The following is a 23,244-nucleotide window of genomic DNA, read 5'->3' as shown; positions in this document are numbered from 1 at the left end:
GAGCTTTAATTATTTATCCTGATAATTTTTGTTCTCTTCTTTTAAAAGTTTTTTTTTCTCAAATACACATTTAGCAAATGCTGAAAAATGTTGGAACATGGAGAAATAATAAATGGTATTTTACTATATTTGGAAATACATTAAATCTTGCCACTCTAGTGTATAGCCTGAGCCATCTATTGCTCTTGATCAACTACAGTAATACATACTGAAAGCCAGACTAAAATATAAGCCTCAAAGCCAAATCTTTTGACCTAGAGTCATAGAATCCCTACAGTTTGGAAGCAGGCAGTTCAGCCCATTGAATTACACCAACCATCCAAACAGCTTCCACCTAGACCACCCCTTTAGTATGGCCAATCTATCAATTGTGCACATCTTTGGACTGTGGGAGGAAACTGGAACACCCAGGGGAAACCGACGCAGACATGGGGAGAACACACGAACTCCACACAGACAGTGGACTGAGCCTGGAATCAAACCCATAGCCTTGGGGCTGTGAGGTAGCAGTGTTAACCACTAAGCCACCATGCCAACTCAACAGCTGTCCTTTTGACTTTAGCAGTTTGGTGTTGACCTAATGCTGTCTGTTCTGTTTTACTTTTGTTTACAGGAAAGTTGGCTGTTGATGCAATTACCTCCACATAGATAGACTTCCACTTTAAAAACAAATTTAGCCCCATGATTATCTGTCCAACCAATAAAATTGAATTTTTCTCAACTCCTCAAAAGTGATTTACTATGTGCTGCTATCTGCCATGGAAATAGCCTCATCTGAACTAAGTAGAAATGATTCCACAAAATAAAATGCAGTCACCTCCAACTATTCAGCAATCACTGGATACTAGCTGACAATCTTAACCAGACATCACAAGAAAAGTTTCATCTGGATGAGGAGAGCTTTCTGCTCCGAGGAATGGTCCATGAAGTTTATTATTCAATAGTAGACATTTAAGAGCAAGAATAAGCACCTCACTTCCAACAGCACTGCTACAAAATTGATCTCCAAGCAAAGTGATAAGAAATGCTAATCTTGTGAATCATTTCATAACAACAACTTGCATTTATAGAGTGCCATTAACATAGGAACATATCTCAAAATATTTCGCAGAAATATGACTAAACAGCAGGTCACATAAAGATGTCAGGATGGTTAAAGGTTTTGGTAAATGTTCGGTGCCTAAGTTGCCTTAAAGAAGGGCAGGATGGTAAAGGGTGGAAATGATTAGAGAGAGAATGACCTGAACAGCTGAAGACAGGAAGAGCACAGCGATCCTGGAGGGTTGTAGAGGAGACTTCAGAAATGGCGAGGGGCAGGGCACTGGAGGGATTGAAACAAATTTTACAAGATGGCATCGTCAGGGTTGGCCTTTCAGCAGAGGAGAGATGGATGAAGGGTGCTGGTTGGATATAGTTAGAAGAGTTTGAATGAGTTCAATTTGATAAACAGTGGAAGAGAAGATGCCAGTCAGGACTTTCGCACTAGTCAAGTCCTCTGTGACACCTCAGGAAGTTGACAATGTTAACGGCACAATATTGTTAAACGGTGCACAAGTGTGGCTTTTTCTTATCATTTTGGGTAATAAAGGCATGGATAAGGATTTCAACATCAGACGGACTGAAGCAGGGCAAAGTCAGGTGATGGTACGTCAATGGAGATATGCAGTATTAGTGATGCCATAGATATTTAACTATTAGTCATCGCTGGGTCAGATACCAGCTTCACACAGTTACCAAGGAGAAAGATGGCATTGAAGTCGAGGGGATGAAGTTTGTGGTCGAATAGTTGCCCTTTTCAAAGAATGGCAATAACCACATTTTACTTTATAAAGTGTTCCAATTAATTCCAGAATAGTTACATAGCTGACATCAAATCAAGACAGCTCAATTGTATGAGGTTGGGTGAAATGGCAGCTTCTTCAGTTACAAAGAGAACCTAAAGTAAGGGTTATTTTTTCACTGCTAAAATCTATCAGTAAATAAAATATAACAAATTCACAGAATCACTGATGAATTTTGTGCCTTTGTTGAGATTAATCTCTGCAGTCTACACTCTGAAATCTCTTGTACAAGCCAAGCTGCAACATTTGACCAGGCTTTAGTCAAGTGCATTTTGTCCTGGGGTTGTAAATCAATGCGGCAGCCTAGCGCACCACTGAATGAGTGACATTTAAAATGATGAACAGGTCAGTTGGTTAAAAGAGGTACCGTCATGCTTGTAAAGCTTTGTTTTGATGTATAGTCTGCTATTCTTCAACACCACCTAGTTACTCCATCTTAGGCCACGTCATTTCTTCAATACTTTCAGCAATTAAATATTTCTTCAATTTAAAAAATATATATAAATGACCATTCACTTGTAATTTTCTAACATGCCCCATAGAAATGCAAGCAGCTGCATACGAGACAGTAAGGTCAAATTACTGTTTGCAATATTGTAATGTTTTAGTAAATCTTGTCTCAAGATACTGCTTACAAGTTTGGTCATAATCAAATCAAACTTTGCATTTAGGGACAATATAGTACATATTCATCTATTTAGCAATATTCTTTCCAGTGGTTTAAAAACAAAAAGAGTCAGATATCAAATGGGGACAAATAGCTACACCGGGGACCTGGGTTTGATTCCAGCCTTGCGCAACTGTCTGTCTGGAGTTTGCTTGTTTTCCCCGTGTCCTCTGGGTGCTCTGGTTTCCTCCCACAGTCCAAATATGTGCATGCTAGATGGATTAGCCATAGTAAATACAGGGTTATGGGAAGGGGAGTGTCTGGGTGGGATGCTTTTTGGAAGGTCAGTGCAGACGTGATGCCAAATGGCCTCTTCCACACTGGAGGATCTCTATGATTCTATACATTGTCCCAAAGGGTTCCTTCACAAAGGTCAAGGGAAAAATTGAATGCTGTATCAATGGAGTAAACATTAGGAGATTTGTGCAGAGAGTTAGTTGGAGGTGACTTTTAAGGAGTCTATTAAATGAGTTGGAGAAATAATACAGTTTAGGAGAGGAATTACTGATTGTGGGGTTTAAAGAACTAAAGGCACAATCACAGTAGTGGGTTGAATGGGGAGGAGCAGAAAGAAAATTTGGGGAGGTTGTAGAATTAGGATATGTTTTGGATTTAGAAAGAAATGGGACACTTAGGAGTCCAAGTGAGTAAAAAAATTTAAATTTGTTTAGGCCATTTTTCCTTGACATACACTGGTGTTAACATCATTGAATACCCCACCATCAAAATCCTGGGATTACCATTGAACAGAAACTGAACTGGATCAGCTATATAAATTATGTGGTTAAAGAACAGGTCGGAGACTGGGAATCTATTGGTTGGCACCCCGTCCATCACCATAAACATTTAATCCCTCCATCACAGATGCAAAGTAGCAGCAGTGTGCACCATTTACAAGACTTACTGCTGTAACTCACCGGGGCTACGTTGACAGCCCCTTCCAAGCATGTGGCCTCTATCTACTGGACACACAAGGGCAACAGACAGATAGGAATACCATCTCTTCAAAGTTCCTCTCGAAGCCCCACATCATCCTTCACCATTGCTGGATTTAATTCCTGGAATTCACTTTCTCATATTGCCCTGCGTATTCCTATCCACCATGGGCTGTAGCAATTTAAGAAGCTAACTCAATACCACCTTCTCAAGAGCAATTATGGATGGACAACAATTGTCCACATCTTCTGAAAGAATTTTAAATTTGCTGCTGTCACTCTGTGCTTTTTCTGTGAAACCCTCAACCCATCCCTTTGTCTTCTTCAAGACATTCTGGAATTCTTCTAGCTAACCTCCCACTCCTTCTTAATTTCAGCTCACCCTAAATGTTCCTGACTATATCCTTGGTATCATATCAAATCACACTCACGTACTTGTTGACTTTCACTGCCTGCTGACTCCTTACTACCTTCTCATTTAAATTCTCATCCTTGTGTTTAAACTCCTCTCTCCTTTATTCCTGTAACCACTTCCATCCTGTTTATTCCCAACACTCTCTGGTTCTCTAATTCTGACCTTTCTTTCATCCATCCCTCCCTCAAACTGTCATTGACAGCTATGCCACAAATTGCTGAGGGATATCCTATAGTGTTCATGTCCCATGTGCGCCACCTCCTTAAAAATTCTTACACCCTCCTTTTTTGTCAAAGCTTCTATTTATCCATCCAAACATTTAATGTCTTTGTGACATTAAAGAAGTTGCATACTGATCATCCATATTATTGAATAGCAGAGCAAGCTGCAGGAGCTGAATGATCTACTCCTGTTATTACACTTCAATGCCCTTAAATAAATGCAAGTTGTTGTTGGGATTGTTGCTATTTTCCAACTGATGTGGCAAACCATTCAAGAAATCATTTCTTAAAACTTCCAATAAGTAAAAACATCAAGAATCAAATCTGGCACCATTCCATTTCAGCACATTTTAAATTGATAGTATAAAATAAACTCTTCTTTTCTGATTGGAAATTGTATGCCAAGTAATTATAATGCATAATTTAACATGGTACTTCTGGTAGTTTTAGAGAAAAGCATTAAGAAATGCCAATTCATTTAATACATAAAAATGTTCATAATTTTATCTGCCTTTTGACAATTGGGATTTGAAACATTCAGTTTCTTAGCCTGATGCTCATTCCCACAGCATCTGATGGATCAATGGCAGAGTTTGGAAGCCGAGGAAATTTTGCCTTAACAGCAAAGGAATCAGGGATACCATGACTGAAGACTGTGCCACCTGCAAGCAACAATACATTATGCACTCTCAGACATGACCTCTTAAACCTGCAATCTCTAAAAGCTGGAAGGACACAGTCAAAACGCGTGTGGGATTACAGATAGGAAGCCCATGGGAAACCACACTTCCGAGCTGTCCCTCTGGTCACACTTTGCACTGCCTGAGAATTATATCCCATTGCTCCATTGTTTACTGGATCAATATCCTGGAACTCCCATAACAGTTCCTTAGTAGCATCTTTATCACAATGGTTCAGGAAGGCAGCTCAGCAGAACCTTTCAAAGGCAACTAGAAATGGGTGATATGTGTTGAACTTGTGTGTTGCATACACAGTGGACAGCTTTTTTTAATAGATGCTGATGGGGTAGTCTTTGACTTAACTCTGAATTTAAAACAATATAGAGCCTAAAATAATTTCCCAAATTTATATAAAGTAAAAGGAAGTCTTAAACAAACCGGATTTGTGCAGTTGTGTAAGGTAATGGTTCTGAATTGTTTAATGTTCATGGTACATTGACTCCATCCATTCTACTAACATTGCCCTGTCTATGGAGGGAGGCAAGGAATTCTACTGTAGCTTTCAATGGAAGCAGATAGATCTCTGTCAGCTCCCTAAGGTCCTAGTGTCCATGTCTCAACAAATGTAGTTGTAATGATTGCTATCATGAATCCTGTTATTGGAGACCAGTGCTTCTTCTGCAGATTCTCCATGTTGGTATATCCCCTATAGGACTGGTGGCAGTGAACTTACTCAAACAGCTATTACACAGAACTGCTCATCAATAGAGATGGCAAATACTGCAAGATATCAGGAGTGTTCATCTGAAAATATACTCCTCAGTTATTGTTGTTAATTGCTTTGATTCCAGACCACACAGTCTATATCTTTAAGAAAGTTACATCATCACATATGACACTCTGATATAATGGTTACAGGCCTCACCTTCACTCAGGCTATCAGAGCATTGAAAACAGTGTAATGTGTTCAGTCTGTCAGTCATACCTATGTAACATACAGCAATGATCAATAAATACAGAACCCAGTTTATATGCAAGTCTGTGGTATTGATGGGCAATTGTCTATGGGCAATGATGTTTCACTGAAGCAATCACAACAGTTGCAGTGAAACAGATTCAGGTTCCATAAATAGAGAGGCCTACCACAAGAAGAAATATGAAGAGTTGGAAGAAAAGCAGTTAAAAGGCAAGTTGACCATTCCAATCACAAAACATCATTCAGAAGCTGATAAGAAGTACTGCTGCAAGTGTGTGAGGTAGCAAAAGACAGAAAATCTAGCCACACTTAAAGGATACAAAGAGGAGATTTTATGAAGGTGGTTCTGCAAGGAGCAACTGAAGACTCCAGAATAAAGTTCAAGACCTCTAAGGTCGTGGGGATTACTGAACAATGTCACAAAGATCTGAAAGGGAACGTAAGGGAGTGTAAAAGAAAGATTTCACCTCTCATAACGAGCATAATTGCTCTCATCATCAGTTCTCTCAAGATGCAGCTGTAAGAGCCAATGAAAGAACCAAAAAAAGAACTTTACACCGGGGTGACAGTGTCAGAAAGGTCCCAAAACATACTTAAGGTGAAAAGGAGCAAATCTGAAGAAATCCAGTGGGACCATATAGCAGACAGAGATAATAGACAGGAAAAGATTAAAGGTTTAAAAAGATTGAGAATTAACAATTAAACCAACATTTCAGTGGAAAGATTTATGAAGGTTGTGGCCAGAGAAATTTATGGAACAATTTGTGTAAAAGAAAATATCTGATATATTACGTCATGAAAGACAGGAAAACATCATTTTTGCCTGGAATAAAACATAAGAAAATTCCACCTCGACTGCAGGAGATGGTGAATCACACTTTCTAAGGTACTGGTAATTAAAACTGACCCAATGCAGTTGCACTGATTGCTAACATGTAATAAGACTTGCTATTTGAAAACACTGTAGCCTCTCCAAAGTGGTGTATTTCCTATCATTGTTTTTATTCACTCATGGGACATGGAGGTCACTACCTGAGCCAGTATTTATTGCCTGTCCCTAGATGCCCTTAAGAAAGTAATACTGAGCTGCCTTCTGGAATCACTGCAGTCCACGTCACCAATAGACCCCAAGACAAAGCAAAGCAAAGCAAAGCAGGACATGTGGCAATGAATGACTTCAAACAACTCTTACCCAGTCCCTTTGGTCGAGATGGCAAATACCACATAATACTGGAGTGGTCATCAGAGAAAATACCACATGCACCTTCAAAGTTTCAGTGACAGATGTGGACATCATTTTTTTTTCGTGTTCTACATGATCTATGCCAACTTCATGTTTTAGTCTGCTGAAAGCTTGTGGTATTTCAATGAAGCTGAAAAAAATTAGCTCAGTTTCTTGCTGCATGGATGCGCAAAATAGATTTGGAAAGCGTCGTCAAGGGAAACCTGAATGCTACCAATAGGTTGAGAATAAATTTAAATAGCATCAGCAACTCTGTTCATAAATAACAACCTGTGAAAGTATTTAAAAACAACTCTAAGTCTAAATTCAAACACTTTGTTTTTTTAGTTAGGATCTATTCCTCCAGAATAAACAGACAAACAAATCCATATTTCTTCATCAGTCTGAGAGCTCCTCAAATAGTTTACCAACAGATGTTTAAAATACTGATCGGAGAAAACTACTTTTTAATACAAATCATAGAATGATACAGCATACATGGAAGTCATTGACTACATTGTATCTGCCAGCTCTATGCTTGAGCTATTGCATTAATTCTACTTACCTGCTCTATCTACATAATTTGTACTTTTTTTCCCATTTGAATCTTACTATTAAACTGACTTCCGCCTTTCAGGTGATGCATTTTATATCATATCAGCTTGTTGCATAACAAGTCTTTCCTTAAGTTACCTTTGGCTCGTTTGCCAAATACGTGAAGCCTGTGTCGTCTGGTTGCTGGGAATGAGAGACTCCTGGGATGTGGAGATGCTGGAGTTATTCCATATAGATCAGAGAAGGTTAGAGAAGATATGATAGCAGTGTTCAATATTATGAATAATTTTAATAGAATAAATAAGACATAACTGTTTCCACTAGCAATAAGATCTCTGCAAGTTTGGGTGGTTTGTGAAACTGAAAAATTGGTTTGAATAGGTAACTGCAAAAACAGTAACCTCTTGGATCTACCAGTCTTCACCTCCCTTTAGCCATCAGGTTTTGCCAAGGTCTGGAAACCTTGTCCAACAAGGATTAAAAGTGGTGGTGTACAGTTTCATTCCAATATTTGATTGCCCAACCCCAGTTCTCCCTCTGTTAAACTGGCTGTAGGCAGGTTGGAGGAAGATTCCAATGAAGAGTCAGGTTTTTAACTTTTTAACAACTCACCAGAGGCTGGTCTTCCCAATTCTAGGGGTTAAAACTCCCTAAGGGCTGCAGCAGGTTACATGGTTGTCTTGCCACCATAAAGATTTTACCTGGATATAATTCCTTCCCAACATTCTCAAAGTGCTTAATACTTAATTGCTTCTAATCATTGCTTCCAAGGGATCATTAGTTATGCAGGCTGTTTTGCCATAACATGACATTTGTGTTCTTCTGCAACCTTATACCATAGAAACTTGCACTATGGAAACCACTTTAGAAAATCACGCTGTAGAAGATCGCTAATAGAAAGTCGCTATACCGTTCAGTAAAAAGTTTGCATTATCCAAACAACATCCGTAATTTGTCATTCGCATTATAGCCAATTCACCCTGACGAAACACGCACTATAGCAGAACAACTTGTATGTACAGGTAACATAGAATGGGGAAAGAGACCCATTGCATTTGTTCTTCACCAATACAGACCAAGAATTACTCAGTATTCCCCAATTTGAATTAAGTGGACCAATGCCTATTTCATACTTTTGCCTCTCATTTTTCACTGCTTCTGCTTTGTGGGGTAACAGGGGGGTTAGTTTAGTTCAGTTGGTTGGGTGGCTAGTTTTCAATGTAGAGTAATATCAATGGCATAGGCTCAATTTCTACATCCGTTGATGTTACAGTGAAGGATTCTCTTTCTCAATCTTTCTCGTCACCTGAGACATGGTGATCCTCAGGTTAAACCACCTTGGTCATCTCACTGATCTGATAAGACTATGACACCTTTATCTATGGGCTAATACACCAAGTGATATCAAACATTACAGTTGTTAGTTCCTACAGCAAGGCCTTCAACAAATCAAAAGGTCTGCAGGCTGGTCCCTGGAGAAACTCAAACTTTTTTTTAATTTCAAAAATATACTTTATTCATAAAAATATTTAAATGATCTGTACAATTGGTCATGACATACATACGTAAACATTCTGTTTCTTTGCATACAGAGATCCAATAATCATTAATATATACAGGTCTGTACATTGACCATCCATATATTTAGCTGAGGCATCAGCGGAGCCCACTTACTGCGTGGGCCCCCTGTTCTTTGGTAGGCAGACATTACACGGTGGTCTTTCCCCACAGCGCCTTGGCGGCAACTGCCCCAAGCTTCAGTGCATCTCTCAACACGTAGTCCTAGACCTTGGAATGTGCCAGTCCACAACACTCAGTTGGGGTCAGCTCCTTCGGCTGGAAGATCAACAGGTTTCGTACAGACCAAAGAGCATTGTTCACCGAGTTGATGATCCTCCAGGCAGAGTTGATGTTCGTCTCGGTGTGCGTCCCGGGGTACAGACCATAGAGCACGGAGTCCCGTGCCACAGTGCTGCTTGGGATGTACCTTGACAAATACCATTCCTCTCCAGACTTCTTCTGCATAGGCACATTCCAGAAGGAGCTGCGTGACAGTCTCGTTCCCCCCGCAGCTGCTTCGAGGGCAGCATGCGATGTGGCAGAGAGTCCAGGCGTGCATAAAGGATCTCACAGGCAGAGCCCTTCTCACCACCAGCCAAGCCATGTCTTGGTGCTTGTTGGAAAGTTCTGGCGATGAGGCATTCTGCCAAATGGCTTTGACAGTCTGCTCAGGGAACCGCTCAACAGGATCTGCCCTCTCCTTTTCCCGAAGGGTCGCAAGGACACTACGTGCTGACCACTTTCTGATGGACTTGTGGTCAAAGGTGTTTTTCTTCATAAATTTCTCTACGAAGGACAGGTGGTACGGAACGGTCCAACTACTTGGAGCGTTCAGCGGCAGCGAGGCCAGGCCCATCCTTCGCAACACCGGGGACAGGTAGAACCTCAGTACGTAGTGACACTTGGCGTTTGCGTACCAGGGATCCATGCACAGCTTGGTGCAGCCACACACAAAGGTGGCCATCAGGGTGAGGGTGGCATTTGGTGTGCTTTTTCCCCCGTTGCCCAGAGCTTTGTACATCGAGTCCCTACGGACCCTGGCCATCTTTGATCTCCATATAAAATGGAAGATGGCCCGGGTGACTGTGATGGGACAGGTCCTGGGAATAGACCAGACCTGTGACACATATAACAACACTGACAGTGCGTCACACCTGATGACCAATCTTTTACCCGCGATGGAGAGCGACCATCACTTCCATCTGCCCAGTTTCTGCCTCACTTTCTTGATACGCTCCCCCCAAGGCTTGATGCACGCCCCAGCCCCCCTGTACCAAATACCCAACACCTTCAGGTGGTCAGTCCTGACGGTGAAGGGGATGAAGGATCGGTCGGCTCAGTTCCTGAAGAGCATGGACTCGCTCTTTCCTCGGTTGACCTTGGTCCCCGAGGCCCGTTCGAACTGGTCACATATGCACAAGAGTCTGTGCACAGACAGCGGATCCGAGCAGAAAATGGCAACATCTTCCATGTACAGGGAGGCCTTAACCTGCAGGCCCCGCTGCCAGGAATAGTCACCCCTCTCAGGCTCGCATCCTTCCTGACGGACTCGGCAAATGGAGCCCTGCCTGACTCCAGATCTGACTGGGAAGCTATCTGATTCCCACCCATTGATTGAGACTGCCCTGACAATGTTGGTGTAGTGCAGTCTGATCCAATTGCAGATTCCCTCCCCAAAGCCCATTTTCGAGAGAACATCGCTCATATACATATGTGATATCCTGTCAAAGGCTTTCTCCTGGTCCAGGCTGATGAGGCAGGTGTCCAACCCTCTGTCCTGCACATAGGCAATCGTATCCCTGAGAAGCGCGAGACTCTCAGCGATCTTCCTGCCTGGTACAGCACAGGTTTGGTCAGGATGGATCACCAATCCCAGAGCAGACCTGACCCGGTTGGCAATGACCTTTGCCAAGATTTTGTAATTTGCATTTAATAGTGTGATTGGTTGCTAACCTGGAGAAACTCAAACACTCCTGATATTATTTCTTCAAAATAAAACTTGAGGTTTGCTCTGCTGCACCATCCTCATGCCCAGGGACCTCTGACTGCTCTCCTTTGAAGTAAGCCTGGGATACCAAGTGTACATAAAGAAGCAAATACAAGTTGGGAGAAAATAGACATTTTCACACAGCTAATAGCTAGAGTCTATTATGCACTGCCAAGAAGCAACGTGGAGGCAGGTTCACTTCAGGCATTCACGAGACTTTGGATGATTATTTAAATAAAAATAAAGTGCCGGGTTAGGGAGAAAAGACTGGAAAATAGCACAAAATCAAAATGGTCAGACAGCCTGTGTTACATAATGGGCTGAATAGCCTCTTTCTACACTATCACAATTTTGTGATAATGGGATTATCACAAACTCAGGGAATGGTCCTACTCTGAGAGTGAACCCAGGATCTGCATCTTTGATTTCTCCCTTCATGGTGCCCAGGAGAAGGCTTAGAGACAGGCTGTAATGTTCAAGTTCACTGTTAAGTAAGGACACATGGAATTGAGTTTGAGTATAATTAGTTCTCACACACAGCAAGGAAATGTATAAGAAATTGATCTAATTTTGGTGATGATGCCCAAGGGCCAATTATTAATCAGATATGAAGTGACCGTATACAATTGAAAAATATTTATATACCATCGGTGCAATCCTGATGATAAGTTGACTCAGAAACAGGGAGGATGGAAGAAGAAGAAAGACTCCATTTCTACTGCAGAATATCTGTTTCTGGGTTTCTAACTAACTGTTATGGCAATATGCAAGAATATCTAAATTGCAATTTTCTTGATCACACTGGAGGTGGAGATTAGTTAAGAAATAGGGGGGAAAAAAAGCATTCACAAATTCAGGTTGTTCCAAAGTGTTTTTTCAGCCAATGATGTACTCTTGATAGTCACCATTGTAGTGCAGCAAATGCCAATTTGCACACGGCAAGTTCCCATAAATAATAGTGTGATAACAGCCAGATAATCTGTTTTGTGATGTTGATTGATGATAAACATTGGCTGAGACACCAGACATAATTCCCTCACTCTTAGAATCATCGATTCTGGAATCCCCACACTGTGGAAAGAGGTCATTCGGCCCATCGAACCTGCACCGACCCTTCGAACAGCATCCCACCCAAAACCAGACATTTGCCCTATCCCTGTAACCCTGCATTTACCATGCCTAATCCACATAACCTGCACATCTTTGGAAACTTCTTTGATGTAATGTCACCAAATCTTTGACATCAATTTGAGAATATGCTTGAGCCTCAGTTTAATATTGTATCCTAAAGATCACATGAGCAACATTGCAGCCCTCACTCAGAGTAGCACAGGAGTGTATAAGATTTGAGTTTTATACTCAAGTCCCTGGCATGGGACTTGAACACAGAGTCTTCTAACTCAGAGGTGAAGGTGCTAGTAGCTGAATTGTGGTGGATAGAGAGACTCCACTGCCTCTAATCACATTGAGATTAGAGGAAGCTTAAAGTAAAGACTGGTCCATTTGAAAGCATTAAAATCCCTTAACAGCATCAAAACAAAATTTACAAGTCAGATAAACACAAATACTTTAAAAATTTAAGTGCCAAAACCAACTGAGATTGGAGGCCTGCATTCACATTTACGATGATTCCTTTTTGATTTGAAGATTTTGACAAGTAAAAACAAACACATGTAGAAACATAGGAAAATATACACAACTGAAAGGATTAAACCTGAATTGCCAAATTCTGACTTCTATCTTGAATGCCATTGTGTAACAAAAATGTTCATACCAAATTTATATCATTAGCAGAATTGGAGGTGTAGTGGACAGCGAAGAGGGTTACCTCAGATTATATAAGGATCTGGACCAGATGGGCCAATGGGCTGAGAAGTGGCAGATGGAGTTTAATTCAGATAAATGCAAGGTACTGCATTTTGGGAAAGCAAATCTTAGTAGGACTTATAAACTTAATGGTAAGGTCTGAGGGAGTGTTGCTGAACAAAGATACCTTGGAGTGCAGGTTCATAGCTCCTTGAAAGTAGACTTATAGGTAGATAGGATAGTGAAGAAGGCATTTGGCCTGCATTCCTTTATTGGTCAGAGTGCTGAGTACAGGAGTTGGGAGGTCATGTTGCGGCTGTACAGGACATTGGTTAGTGGTGCTGGAAGAGCACAGCGGTTCAGGCAGCATCCGAGAAGCAGTACTCTTCGGATGCTGTCTGAACTGCTGTGCTCTTCCAGCACCACTAATCCAGAATCTGGTTTCCAGCATCTGCAGTCATTGTTTTTACCCAGGACGTTGGTTAGGCCACTGTTGGAAAATTGCGTGCAATTCTGGTCTCCTTCCTATCGGAAAGATGTTGTGAAACTTGAAAGGGTTCAGAAAAGATTTACAAGGATGTTGCCAGGGTTGGAGGATTTGAGCTAGAGGGAGAGGCTGAACAGACTAGGGCTGTTTTCCCTGGAGTGTCGGAGACTGAGGGGTGACCTTATAGAGGTTTACAAAATTATGGGGGGCATGGATAGGGTAAATAGACAAAGTCTTTTCCCTGGGGTGGGGGAATCCAGAACTAGAGGGCATGGGTTTAGGGTGAGAGGGGAAAGATATAAAAGAGACCTAAAGAGCAACATTTTTCACACAGAGGGCGGTACAGGTATGGAATGAGCTGCCAGAGAAAGTGGTGGAGGCTGGTACAATTGCAACATTTAAGAGGCATTTGGATGGGTATATGAATAGGAAGGGGTTTGGAGGGATATGGTCCAGATGCTGGCAGGTGGGACTAGATTGGGTTGAGATATCTGGTCAGCATGGACAGTTTGGACCGAGGGGTCTGTTGCCATGCTGTACATCTCTATGACTCTAAGCTAGGAAAATTTCATTTCATATAATCAGTCTAGGATAAAATGCAAAATCAGCAGTAATGACCATGGTCAGATTCATTAATACCCTTAAGTGGAGGAAATATTTCCTCCTTACCCGGTCTGGCCTACACAGAACTGCAGACCTATAGCAATGTAGAGCAGTTGATCTTCCGTAATTACACCGGCACCACTCCCCACCTCTTCCTCCGCTACATTGATGACTGCATTGGCGCCACCTCGTGCTCCCGCGAGGAGGTTGAGCAATTCATCAACTTCACCAACACATTCCACCCTGACCTTAAATTTACCTGGACCATCTCTGACACCTCCCTCCCCTTCCTGGACCTCTCCATCTCCATCAGTGACGACCGACTTGACACTGACATTTTCTACAAACCCACCGACTCCCACAGCTACCTGGATTACACCTCTTCCCACCCTACCTCTTGCAAAAATGCCATCCCGTATTCCCAATTCCTCCGCCTCCGCCGTATCTGCTCCCAGGAGGAGCAGTTCCACCATAGAACACACCAGATGGCCTCCTTCTTTAGAGACCGCAATTTCCCTTCCCACGTGGTTAAAGATGCCCTCCAACGCATCTCATCCACATCCCGCACCTCCGCCCTCAGACCCAACCCCTCCAACCGCAACAAGGACAGAACGCCCCTGGTGCTCACCTTCCACCCTACCAACCTTCGCATAAACCAAATCATCCGCCGACATTTCCGCCACCTCCAAACAGACCCCACCACCAGGGATATATTTCCCTCCCCACCCCTCTCCGCCTTCCGCAAAGACCGTTCCCTCCGTGACTACCTGGTCAGGTCCACGCCCCCCTACGACCCACCCTCCCATCCTGGCACTTTCCCCTGCCACCGCAGGAACTGTAAAACCTGTGCCCACACCTCCTCCCTCACCTCCATCCAAGGCCCTAAAGGAGCCTTCCATATCCATCAAAGTTTTACCTGCACATCCACTAATATCATCTATTGTATCCGTTGCTCCCAATGCGGTCTCCTCTACATTGGGGAGACTGGGCGCCTCCTAGCAGAGCGCTTTAGGGAACATCTCCGAGACACCCGCACCAATCAACCAAATCGCCCCGTGGCTCAACATTTCAACTCCCCCTCCCACTCTGCCGAGGATATGGAGGTGCTGGGCCTCCTCCACCGCCACTCCCTCACCACCAGACGCCTGGAGGAAGAACGCCTCATCTTCCGCCTCGGAACACTTCAACCCCAGGGCATCAATGTGGATTTCAACAGTTTCCTCATTTCCCCTTCCCCCACCTCATCCTAGTTTCTAACCTCCAGCAACTCGATCCCCTGACTTGTCCGGACTTGTCCGACCTGCCCAGCTCCTTTTCCACCTATCCACTCCACCCTCTCCTCCCTGACCTATCACCTTCATCTCCTTCCCCACTGACCTATTGTACTCTATGCTACTCTCTCCCCACACCCACCCTCCTCTAGCTTATCTCTCCACGCTTCAGGCTCTCTGCCTTTATTCCTGATGAAGGGCTTTTGCCCGAAACGTCGATTTTGCCTGTCCTCGGATGCTGCCTGAATTGCTGTGCTCTTCCAGCACCACTGATCCAGAATCTGGTTTCCAGCATCTGCAGTCATTGTTTTTACCTGTAGCAATGTGAGTCATTCTTCACTGCCTCTGAAATAGCTCCACAAATTGTTACAGAAGAATCAAATAAGAATTAAAGCCGAGGGAGAATTGCTGTATTGGAAATGTCGTCTCATGGATAAGACATTAAACTGATATACTTTCTGCCCTCTCTGGTGAATGTGGAAGTATTTAGAAGAGGAACATATTTTCCCCAGCATCATGGAAACTATATATTTGCCAACCAAACTTGCTCGGTTTCCGGTGGGATCTTACTGTGCAAGAAATATTTTGTACATCTCCTACATTTTAATAATGCCGACACCTCAAGACTTTGTATTAGCTGAAACCGCTTTGGAATATCCCATCATTTAGAAAGACATGTCTCAGTGCATATTCTTTTTTTCTGACTACTTTGACGCTCAGTGCTTAGATTAAAATTTGCACCTGATCTCAGTGTTTTAAGTCCCTTCGGCTTTTTTCTGTCCCATCTCTTTAACCTCCTATTACCTGACAATCCCACAATCAGTTGATGAATATGTGGAACTGTCGCAAATGTAGAACCATTGACCCCAGGAACTTGTTCTGCTATTTGATAAGTTCACAGCTGATCTGTTTGTGTTTCAAATTCTGCAGTCCCATCTACCCTTGATAATCTTTCATTCCCCTGCCTAACAGAAATGTATCTACCTATCTTAAAAATATTCAATGACACAATTTCCACTGCCTTCTGAGACAGAGTTCTAAAGTTGGACAACTCACTGACACAAAAAAATTCCTAATTTCTGGGCAGCCCCTGATTTTAAATACTGCCCCTCTAATTCTAGTCTCATTCACAAGAAAAAGCATTCTTTCTACAGTCATCTTGTTGAGACCATTCAGGAACATATAAGCTTCCATCAGGTTACTCTTCATTGTTGTAAACTCCAGGGAAGAAAAGTTCAGACTGTCCAACCTATCGTCATAAGACAACCCACTCATAACAGGTATCAATCTAGTTAACTCCTCTGAACTGCCATTAGTGCATTTACATCTCTCCTTAAATAAGGAGACTAAAACTGTACACAGTATTCAAGATTTGGTCTCACCAATGCCCTCACCATCTTTCTTTGTTCTTGACTTTAACCTCTTGTGTAATCCCCTCAACATCATTCCACCAATTCAACTGTTCTTTCGATCATCTATGTCCACTCTCCAGAATTGCTCTTGAAATCCATCTTTCTCTCTCATTTTTGTTCCTTATTTTCTTCAAAACCCACAAGCTTTGGCCAATTGTTTGGTAATTGTTACTATGATGTAAAATGTATGATTTCTGTGTATATTATGTCATTTATTTTAGAGTTTTGATTGGAGCTAGTGACATGTAGGTTTTGATTTATGTCTGAAGAGGTTTAATGATTAACTGATAGATATTTCAATAGAAATAGGTGATTTCTTGAAATAAAAAAGACAGTGAGAAAGGGAGTTTCTGGTGTGTAATGGGGTTTTGTTTTCATTGGGAGATATTTTACCAACAAACAAAGTGAAGAGTTTTGAATTAGGTATTCACTTTGCAACATCAGAGATTTATATTTTTTTCATTGAATTAGGGGGAATGCCCACAAGTTGGAAAATGCTTTTGGGTCTCAGTTTGGCAAGTTTGCAGAACTCATGGCTGAAGTTAAATGTATAAAACAATTGCACTGAGAAGGGTTGCTAGTTTATAACTGGCACCAAATAGGTTATCTCAGTGTAAGGAGTTTATCTAAAACATTCAGCACCAGAAGTATTCAGTTAAAACCCTGAAGAAATTATGTGAAGCTGAGAATTTCTAATATATAAAATTGAGTAAGAGGCAATCAGATTACTGAGATCAAGACTTGAAGCCACAGTTAAATCTGTGGTAGAGAACAGAATTCTCTGTGGCATTGAGTACAATAACAGAGAACTATAATGGGATTAATGTGATTAGATTTGACTGTGTTTTAGAAAATCTTTCAATGTGTGTTACATGTAAATATTTGCTGTAATCTATTTTATCTTCATTTCTTTTGTGTAATAAACTGTTTTATTGTTAATACTAAATCATCAGCATTGCATATTTATGTTTCAGTAAGAGGCCACTCATTAAACCAAAAGCAAAAACAAACAAAATATGATCTGTCAAACTGTTCAATTCAACATTAATTTATTTGCAACAACAATGGCTTAGCATCATATAGCATCATTAACTTAGAAAAATGGTTCATTTCAGTCTGGAATTTAACTTGTCCAATAATAACATCAGGTAGGATCATAACACTACCCGCTTTTAACTTTGAGTGTTTCTTTATTTAACAGGCAAGTGAAATGAACCATTTTTCTAAGTTAAAGCTGCAATGTGAAGCTAAGCCATTCTTGTTATAAGTGACTTAACGCAGAATCAAACTGTATAACTGAATAAGGATGCAAAGTGTACCACAACTGCGATTCAGTTCATGGTTTAACAAAAAACAACACATAGATACTGAATGATTACTGATATTAATCTCTCGTGTATTTAGCCCTCAACTTCAATCATTTCCAAATTATAATTTTGGGAAGAATTTCAGAAGCTTCATCCTTGAATGACCTTGAGTTATCCATTTTTATTTTACTACTCAATGATATATAGCATGATTTCAAAATCTAAGTCAAGAAGCCTGATGTCACAGATACAATTTATTATGCCCAGTTAACCAGCAGCAATTTGCTATTGGTTCTGAATGAATAAAGTAAATTACTCCTTACTGATGAGAGAACAACTTAATTTGTCTTCACCAGAATGAAGATAATACTCCAACATAATACAAACAACTTTGGTGTTCAGTTGTTAGAATTACAACAAATGTTTTCCACACTATTTGCATATCTTGCTAAAGATTTTCCAAAATATTCATGGAAAAGAAACATAGAAGCATAATGCTAATGCTACATCCTCTCCATCCTGCTATTTCCACTCCCACCCAGCAAACCCCCTCACCCCACCCCATGATCACCACCCCCATTGATACTTTGATCTATTCCCAAGCTTCTTGCTAGTTATAATGAATGTGGTGAATTTTATCAGTCACTGATTTTTGAATATGTTACAGTCTGTCCGCACATCTCGAGCCAGCTTTGAACATTCAGAGAATATTTTCCTGATGGATTCATTGTTATCTGGCTAGTGTTAATGGAACATCCTGTGTTGCAAATAATCATTTAATTTAATTAGTTTTGGTGTCCTGCTTTGGGGACAGAAAATTTACTCCGTTTGGTCCATCTAAAATCACCATGCAGCAAAGCCTGCTGAAAGTGTTTTGGCAGAGATAGACTGAAACTACTTATGAACAATGGGAACTTAGACAAGGGACATCAGGACGGCAAATTCCCTTGTCATGGAGTTAATGTCTTCAGCACAGGTAGTGGGAGAAAAATAGGTCAGAAAATGGACCTCAAAGCTATTATTTAAAAGTGCATTGCCAAATTTTATGCACAGCAGATGGACTGCACATTCAGTAATATCATTTTAAGAACGCAGAACGCTTCAACAGTTTTATTGATTGTGCCTTGCTCAGCTGATGTAATCCTATGTCATACAAATTTGAATTGCGACAGACTGTCTGTAATAAAAATAAGAAATGTTACTGTAACAAATGTCCATTAAAAAGAGCATAGAATCATTGAAATTTACAGACTGGAGAGAGGTCATTTGCCCCTTCAAATCTGCACCAGCTGAGAAATAGCCATCAAATCTAATCCAACTTCAAGTGTGCATCTAACCATTTTTGCGTGTGTTAAAAACATTTCCATCTCAACAACACTTTCATTAGTGGGTCCCAGAGTCCCACCATCCTTCTGGTGAAAACATTTCCTCAAACTCCCTCTGAATTTCCTATCTTTTATCTTAAATCCTGGAAAGCAAATTTCAACCAAGAGCACCTTCCTCTATACCCTTAATAATTTTGTATACTTACATTAGATTTGGACTCAGCCTCCAAAGAAAATAACCCTAGCCTATTTTCTCCAATCTGCCAACAACCTCATGGATATTTCTTTGTACCCTCTTCAGTGCAGTCATGTTTTTGCTAATGTATAATAAAGAGAACTGAATGCAGCATTCTAGCTGTTGCCTAACCAGTGTTTAATATGGTTCAGCTCTAATAATCTGTGTCTCAGCTATGAAAGGAGAACTTATTACCTTTTATCCCAGTTTCTTCAGCTCATGATTAGAAAAGAACTTTGGTCTGTCTCAAAACAATGACAGCAATCAGCACTAAATAAAATGGGTGATACCAGCTGGCAATTAGCCTTGGTTGGATAAAATTATGGTGACATCAGACAATCTTTGAGCCAGTTATTGACTTCTGGACCGAAGAAAATTAGTGTCTCCAAATGAATAGCTTCCAGTAGTGTTAATATCATAGTATGGTGGTTACTTTAATCTGAGAATGATTGCAGTAACAATTTCTAAAACTTAAAGTTTCAGTTGACATGAGTGATTATATAAAATTACAGTCACAAAAAAATTGTTAGATCAGATAAAACGTTGCAGTTCATCTAGCTAGTCTCAAAATCATGTTCATGAAATAATAATTGCAGAGGAATTATCCCACTCTATCCTTGGAATGAAATAATGTCTTTCTCCATTTCATTTGGGATTTCATCCTAAGAGTGATTGTTTTTCTCATGATTGATCTAAAGTCAATGTTCAATGATTTCCCAGTTATTAATCTGTTCACGTCTGTGTCAGTATCACAAAACAAAAATTATATTATCATATACATAATTAACTCTGATTTTGGTTTAGCATCGTGCAATGAGTACAAAAATATGTGCTGTATAAACTGGTAGTCCTATAACAACTCTTCACTCCAACAATATTGTAGTTCAAATTCACTTCAGGGTTCAGCTGATGTAAATGTATTAATTGCCTGTAAAACAGCTTCAATGTAGTTGTAAAGATATCATAACTGCCATGCTGCAATGTATTTTACTCTCAAATTAGAAATTGGAGTTTAGTAAATTTTTACCTTTGAATTCTTCCGGCTTTAATATTGAAATACACATTGGATATTTTGTTTTAAACTGAATCAAAGTTACAAAAGATAGAAAGGATTGAACAGCATTATTCATTGATATTGCATCAATGTATATGACATTTTCAATTGAAAGACTTACCTTAACAGCTTCTCCATGGGTGACTTTATCAAACACCTTGTCATTCACTCGCAAGATCTGATCTCCTACTCGAAGCCCTTCTTTTTCAGCTAATGAGTTTTGTTCAACAAGTGACACATAGATGCCGACCCCATGCTCAGCTCCTCCTCGGATGCTGAAACCCAAACCTTCATTTGTTTTGTTTCTTTTCAGTGCCACCTGCCTGATCTCGCCATAATTTTCTTTCATTACTAAGCTTGGATAGAAAGGAGCTGTCCGTTGATCAGTGCTGAAATTTACTTGCACTTGTCTGGAAACTTGGGAGTCTAATTGCTAAGGGAAAAAGAAACAAAAACAAATAATTTAACAGGCAATCCAATATAAATGGTAGTTATATGCAAATAACCAAGAAAAAAATCAATGAAGCACATGCAGAAAATACACCGTGTTACGTAATATATTCCCAAATACAATTGTTGAAAGAGCTAATCCTTATTGATGATCATTAAATTTTAAGTTTGAATGCAATACAATTAATTAGATTTAAACATGAGTAACAAACAATTATTTTAAATATTCCTTCAGCTTTGCACTGTGTAGAATTTCATTGAATAGAACTATTGACAAATTGATATATTTCTGTTACTCCAGTGTGAAGTGCTTTACAAAGAGAATACATATACATTGGACTTTACACTGGATCTGGATCTCTCTCTCTCTTGCTAATGAATAGTAGAACATGCTTGAGATTGAGATTACTGTCCCACTTGGTTCTTTGAGAAATTGATTGCAAATATAATTTTAAAATTATTTCAAAAATTATTGAAAGGCTAAAACCACAGCTTCATACCTTTTTACAATTAGGGCTTCTCTTAAAATAAAATATATATAATTTTTGAAATAATTTTAAAATTATATTTACAATTAATTTCTCAATGTCTCAATCTCACATATGCTCCACTATCCCCTTCTAGCTATATTCATCTTCATTGACTTCATCCATTCTCCATTACAGACATTTTCAGCAAGTCAATAATCTCTATCTTTAGCAGCCCACCTTCACTCAGTAATGGGATTCAGATGGTTGTGGGTTCAAATCCTCTCTCCAGAGATTTGAACATGTATCAATTTAAAGGCAACATACTGTAGATGGTGGAAATCGAAAATAAAAATAAGGAAGTGCTAAAGAAACTCAGCAGGACTGGTAGCATGTTTGGAGAGAGAAAGTGTCAACATTTTGAGCTCAACAACTCCCCAGTTCGAAAAAGGAGTCATTGGCTTCAACTCTGCTTTTCTCTCCAAACATGTTGCAAGATCTACTGAGTTTTTCTTGTATTTTCTTTCAACTTGAACATATAATCATGCTTAACACTTCAATAAAGTACTGAAGGGTCAAAGGTGCCATTGTCAGATGAGATGTGAAACTGATGTCACATTTGGCCTCTCAAATGGATGTATAAGAATCTGTATAAGTAGACCAATAAGTGCCATGAAATTATTCATGCATCCTTGCGAACATATAGTCTCTCACTGACACATTAAAAGAGATTACCTGGCTATGATTTCAATCTCATGCATAAGATGCCTGTTGTGTTTCTCTATACAGTTTTGCATTTTTTAAGTTGTTCACTCATGGGATGCAGGCATGGCTTGGCTGGCCAGCATTTATTGCCCGTCCCTTCTTGCCATTGAGAAGGTGGTGGTGAGCTGCCTTCTTCAATGACTGCAGTCCATCTCCTGTTGGCTGACCCACAATAACATCGGGGAAGCAATTCCAGGATTTTGATCCAGGATTATGGTCCATGACAACACTTCAAAAATATATCAATGGCTGTAAACTGCTAGTTTTGGACATCAGAAGGACACATAAAAGTGTAAAATGTAACATTTTTGGGACAATGAAGAAAGAAGGGGAAGGTTCATGTTTTAGTATACCTTCCTTTGAGAACTTGTGGACTTGGTTTTAAATAGCTGATTACTTTTCAGTAAGCTTTTATTTTACAATTAACAAGATTAGTTATTGAAAAATGTATATTATTATCATTGGAGCAGATTTATTTCTCACAAATCTCATGGAAAAAATATTCTGGTTCTTTAATTTTTAGCTGCAATTTTTACACTTGTAATTGAGAATAAGTCAGTAATTGGCACCTATAGTAATGATTTGCACTCTAAGCCCTTAGACCACTGTTAAATTGCTGAAACTCATTTCATTTGAAATTGTTTGTAAGCAGCACAAAGGAGAGCTTTTTTTATTCCAAACTTTGGAGCTGGATTAAAGACCAATGTCTGTTAGTCAAAGACCAATAGGCAAGGTGAGCCAAGGTCAATACATTGAAAAATAAGTTAACTCATATGTGCAATACCTTCCCCTGCAACCACTGAAAGTGTAGCACCTGCCCATTTACCTCCTCCCTCCTCAGATTCCAAGGGCCCAAACACACCTTTCAGGTCAAGCAGTGCTTCACTTGCACTTCACATAATCTAATCTACTGCATTCGCTGCTCACAATGTGGTCTCCTCCACACTGGGGAAACACAGTGTAGATTGAGGGACTGCTTCGAAGGATATCTACATGCTGCTCG

At 40.3% G+C, this 23,244-nt stretch overlaps 1 protein-coding gene across 5 annotated transcripts in view; it reads right to left on the bottom strand.

The window, feature by feature from the left end:
* Positions 1-23,244, bottom strand: part of LOC122564787 (whirlin) — a 221,895-nt gene that overhangs the window by 195,303 nt on the left and 3,348 nt on the right. For all 5 annotated transcript variants that reach the window (XM_043720015.2, XM_043720016.2, XM_043720018.2 and 2 more), the window contains exon 2: positions 20,681-20,992. In XM_043720015.2, coding sequence (XP_043575950.1) covers positions 20,681-20,992 — 312 coding nt within the window. The remainder of the gene's footprint in view (positions 1-20,680; positions 20,993-23,244) is intronic.

The sequence above is a fragment of the Chiloscyllium plagiosum genome, unplaced genomic scaffold, assembly GCF_037043375.1.
Source record: "Chiloscyllium plagiosum isolate Xiang-an unplaced genomic scaffold, Cpla_swu_hap1 HiC_scaffold_21, whole genome shotgun sequence".
Taxonomy (NCBI): Eukaryota; Metazoa; Chordata; class Chondrichthyes; order Orectolobiformes; family Hemiscylliidae; genus Chiloscyllium; species Chiloscyllium plagiosum.
Note: the sequence above shows the minus strand (reverse complement) of the source record. Positions and strands in the feature narration are given on the sequence as shown.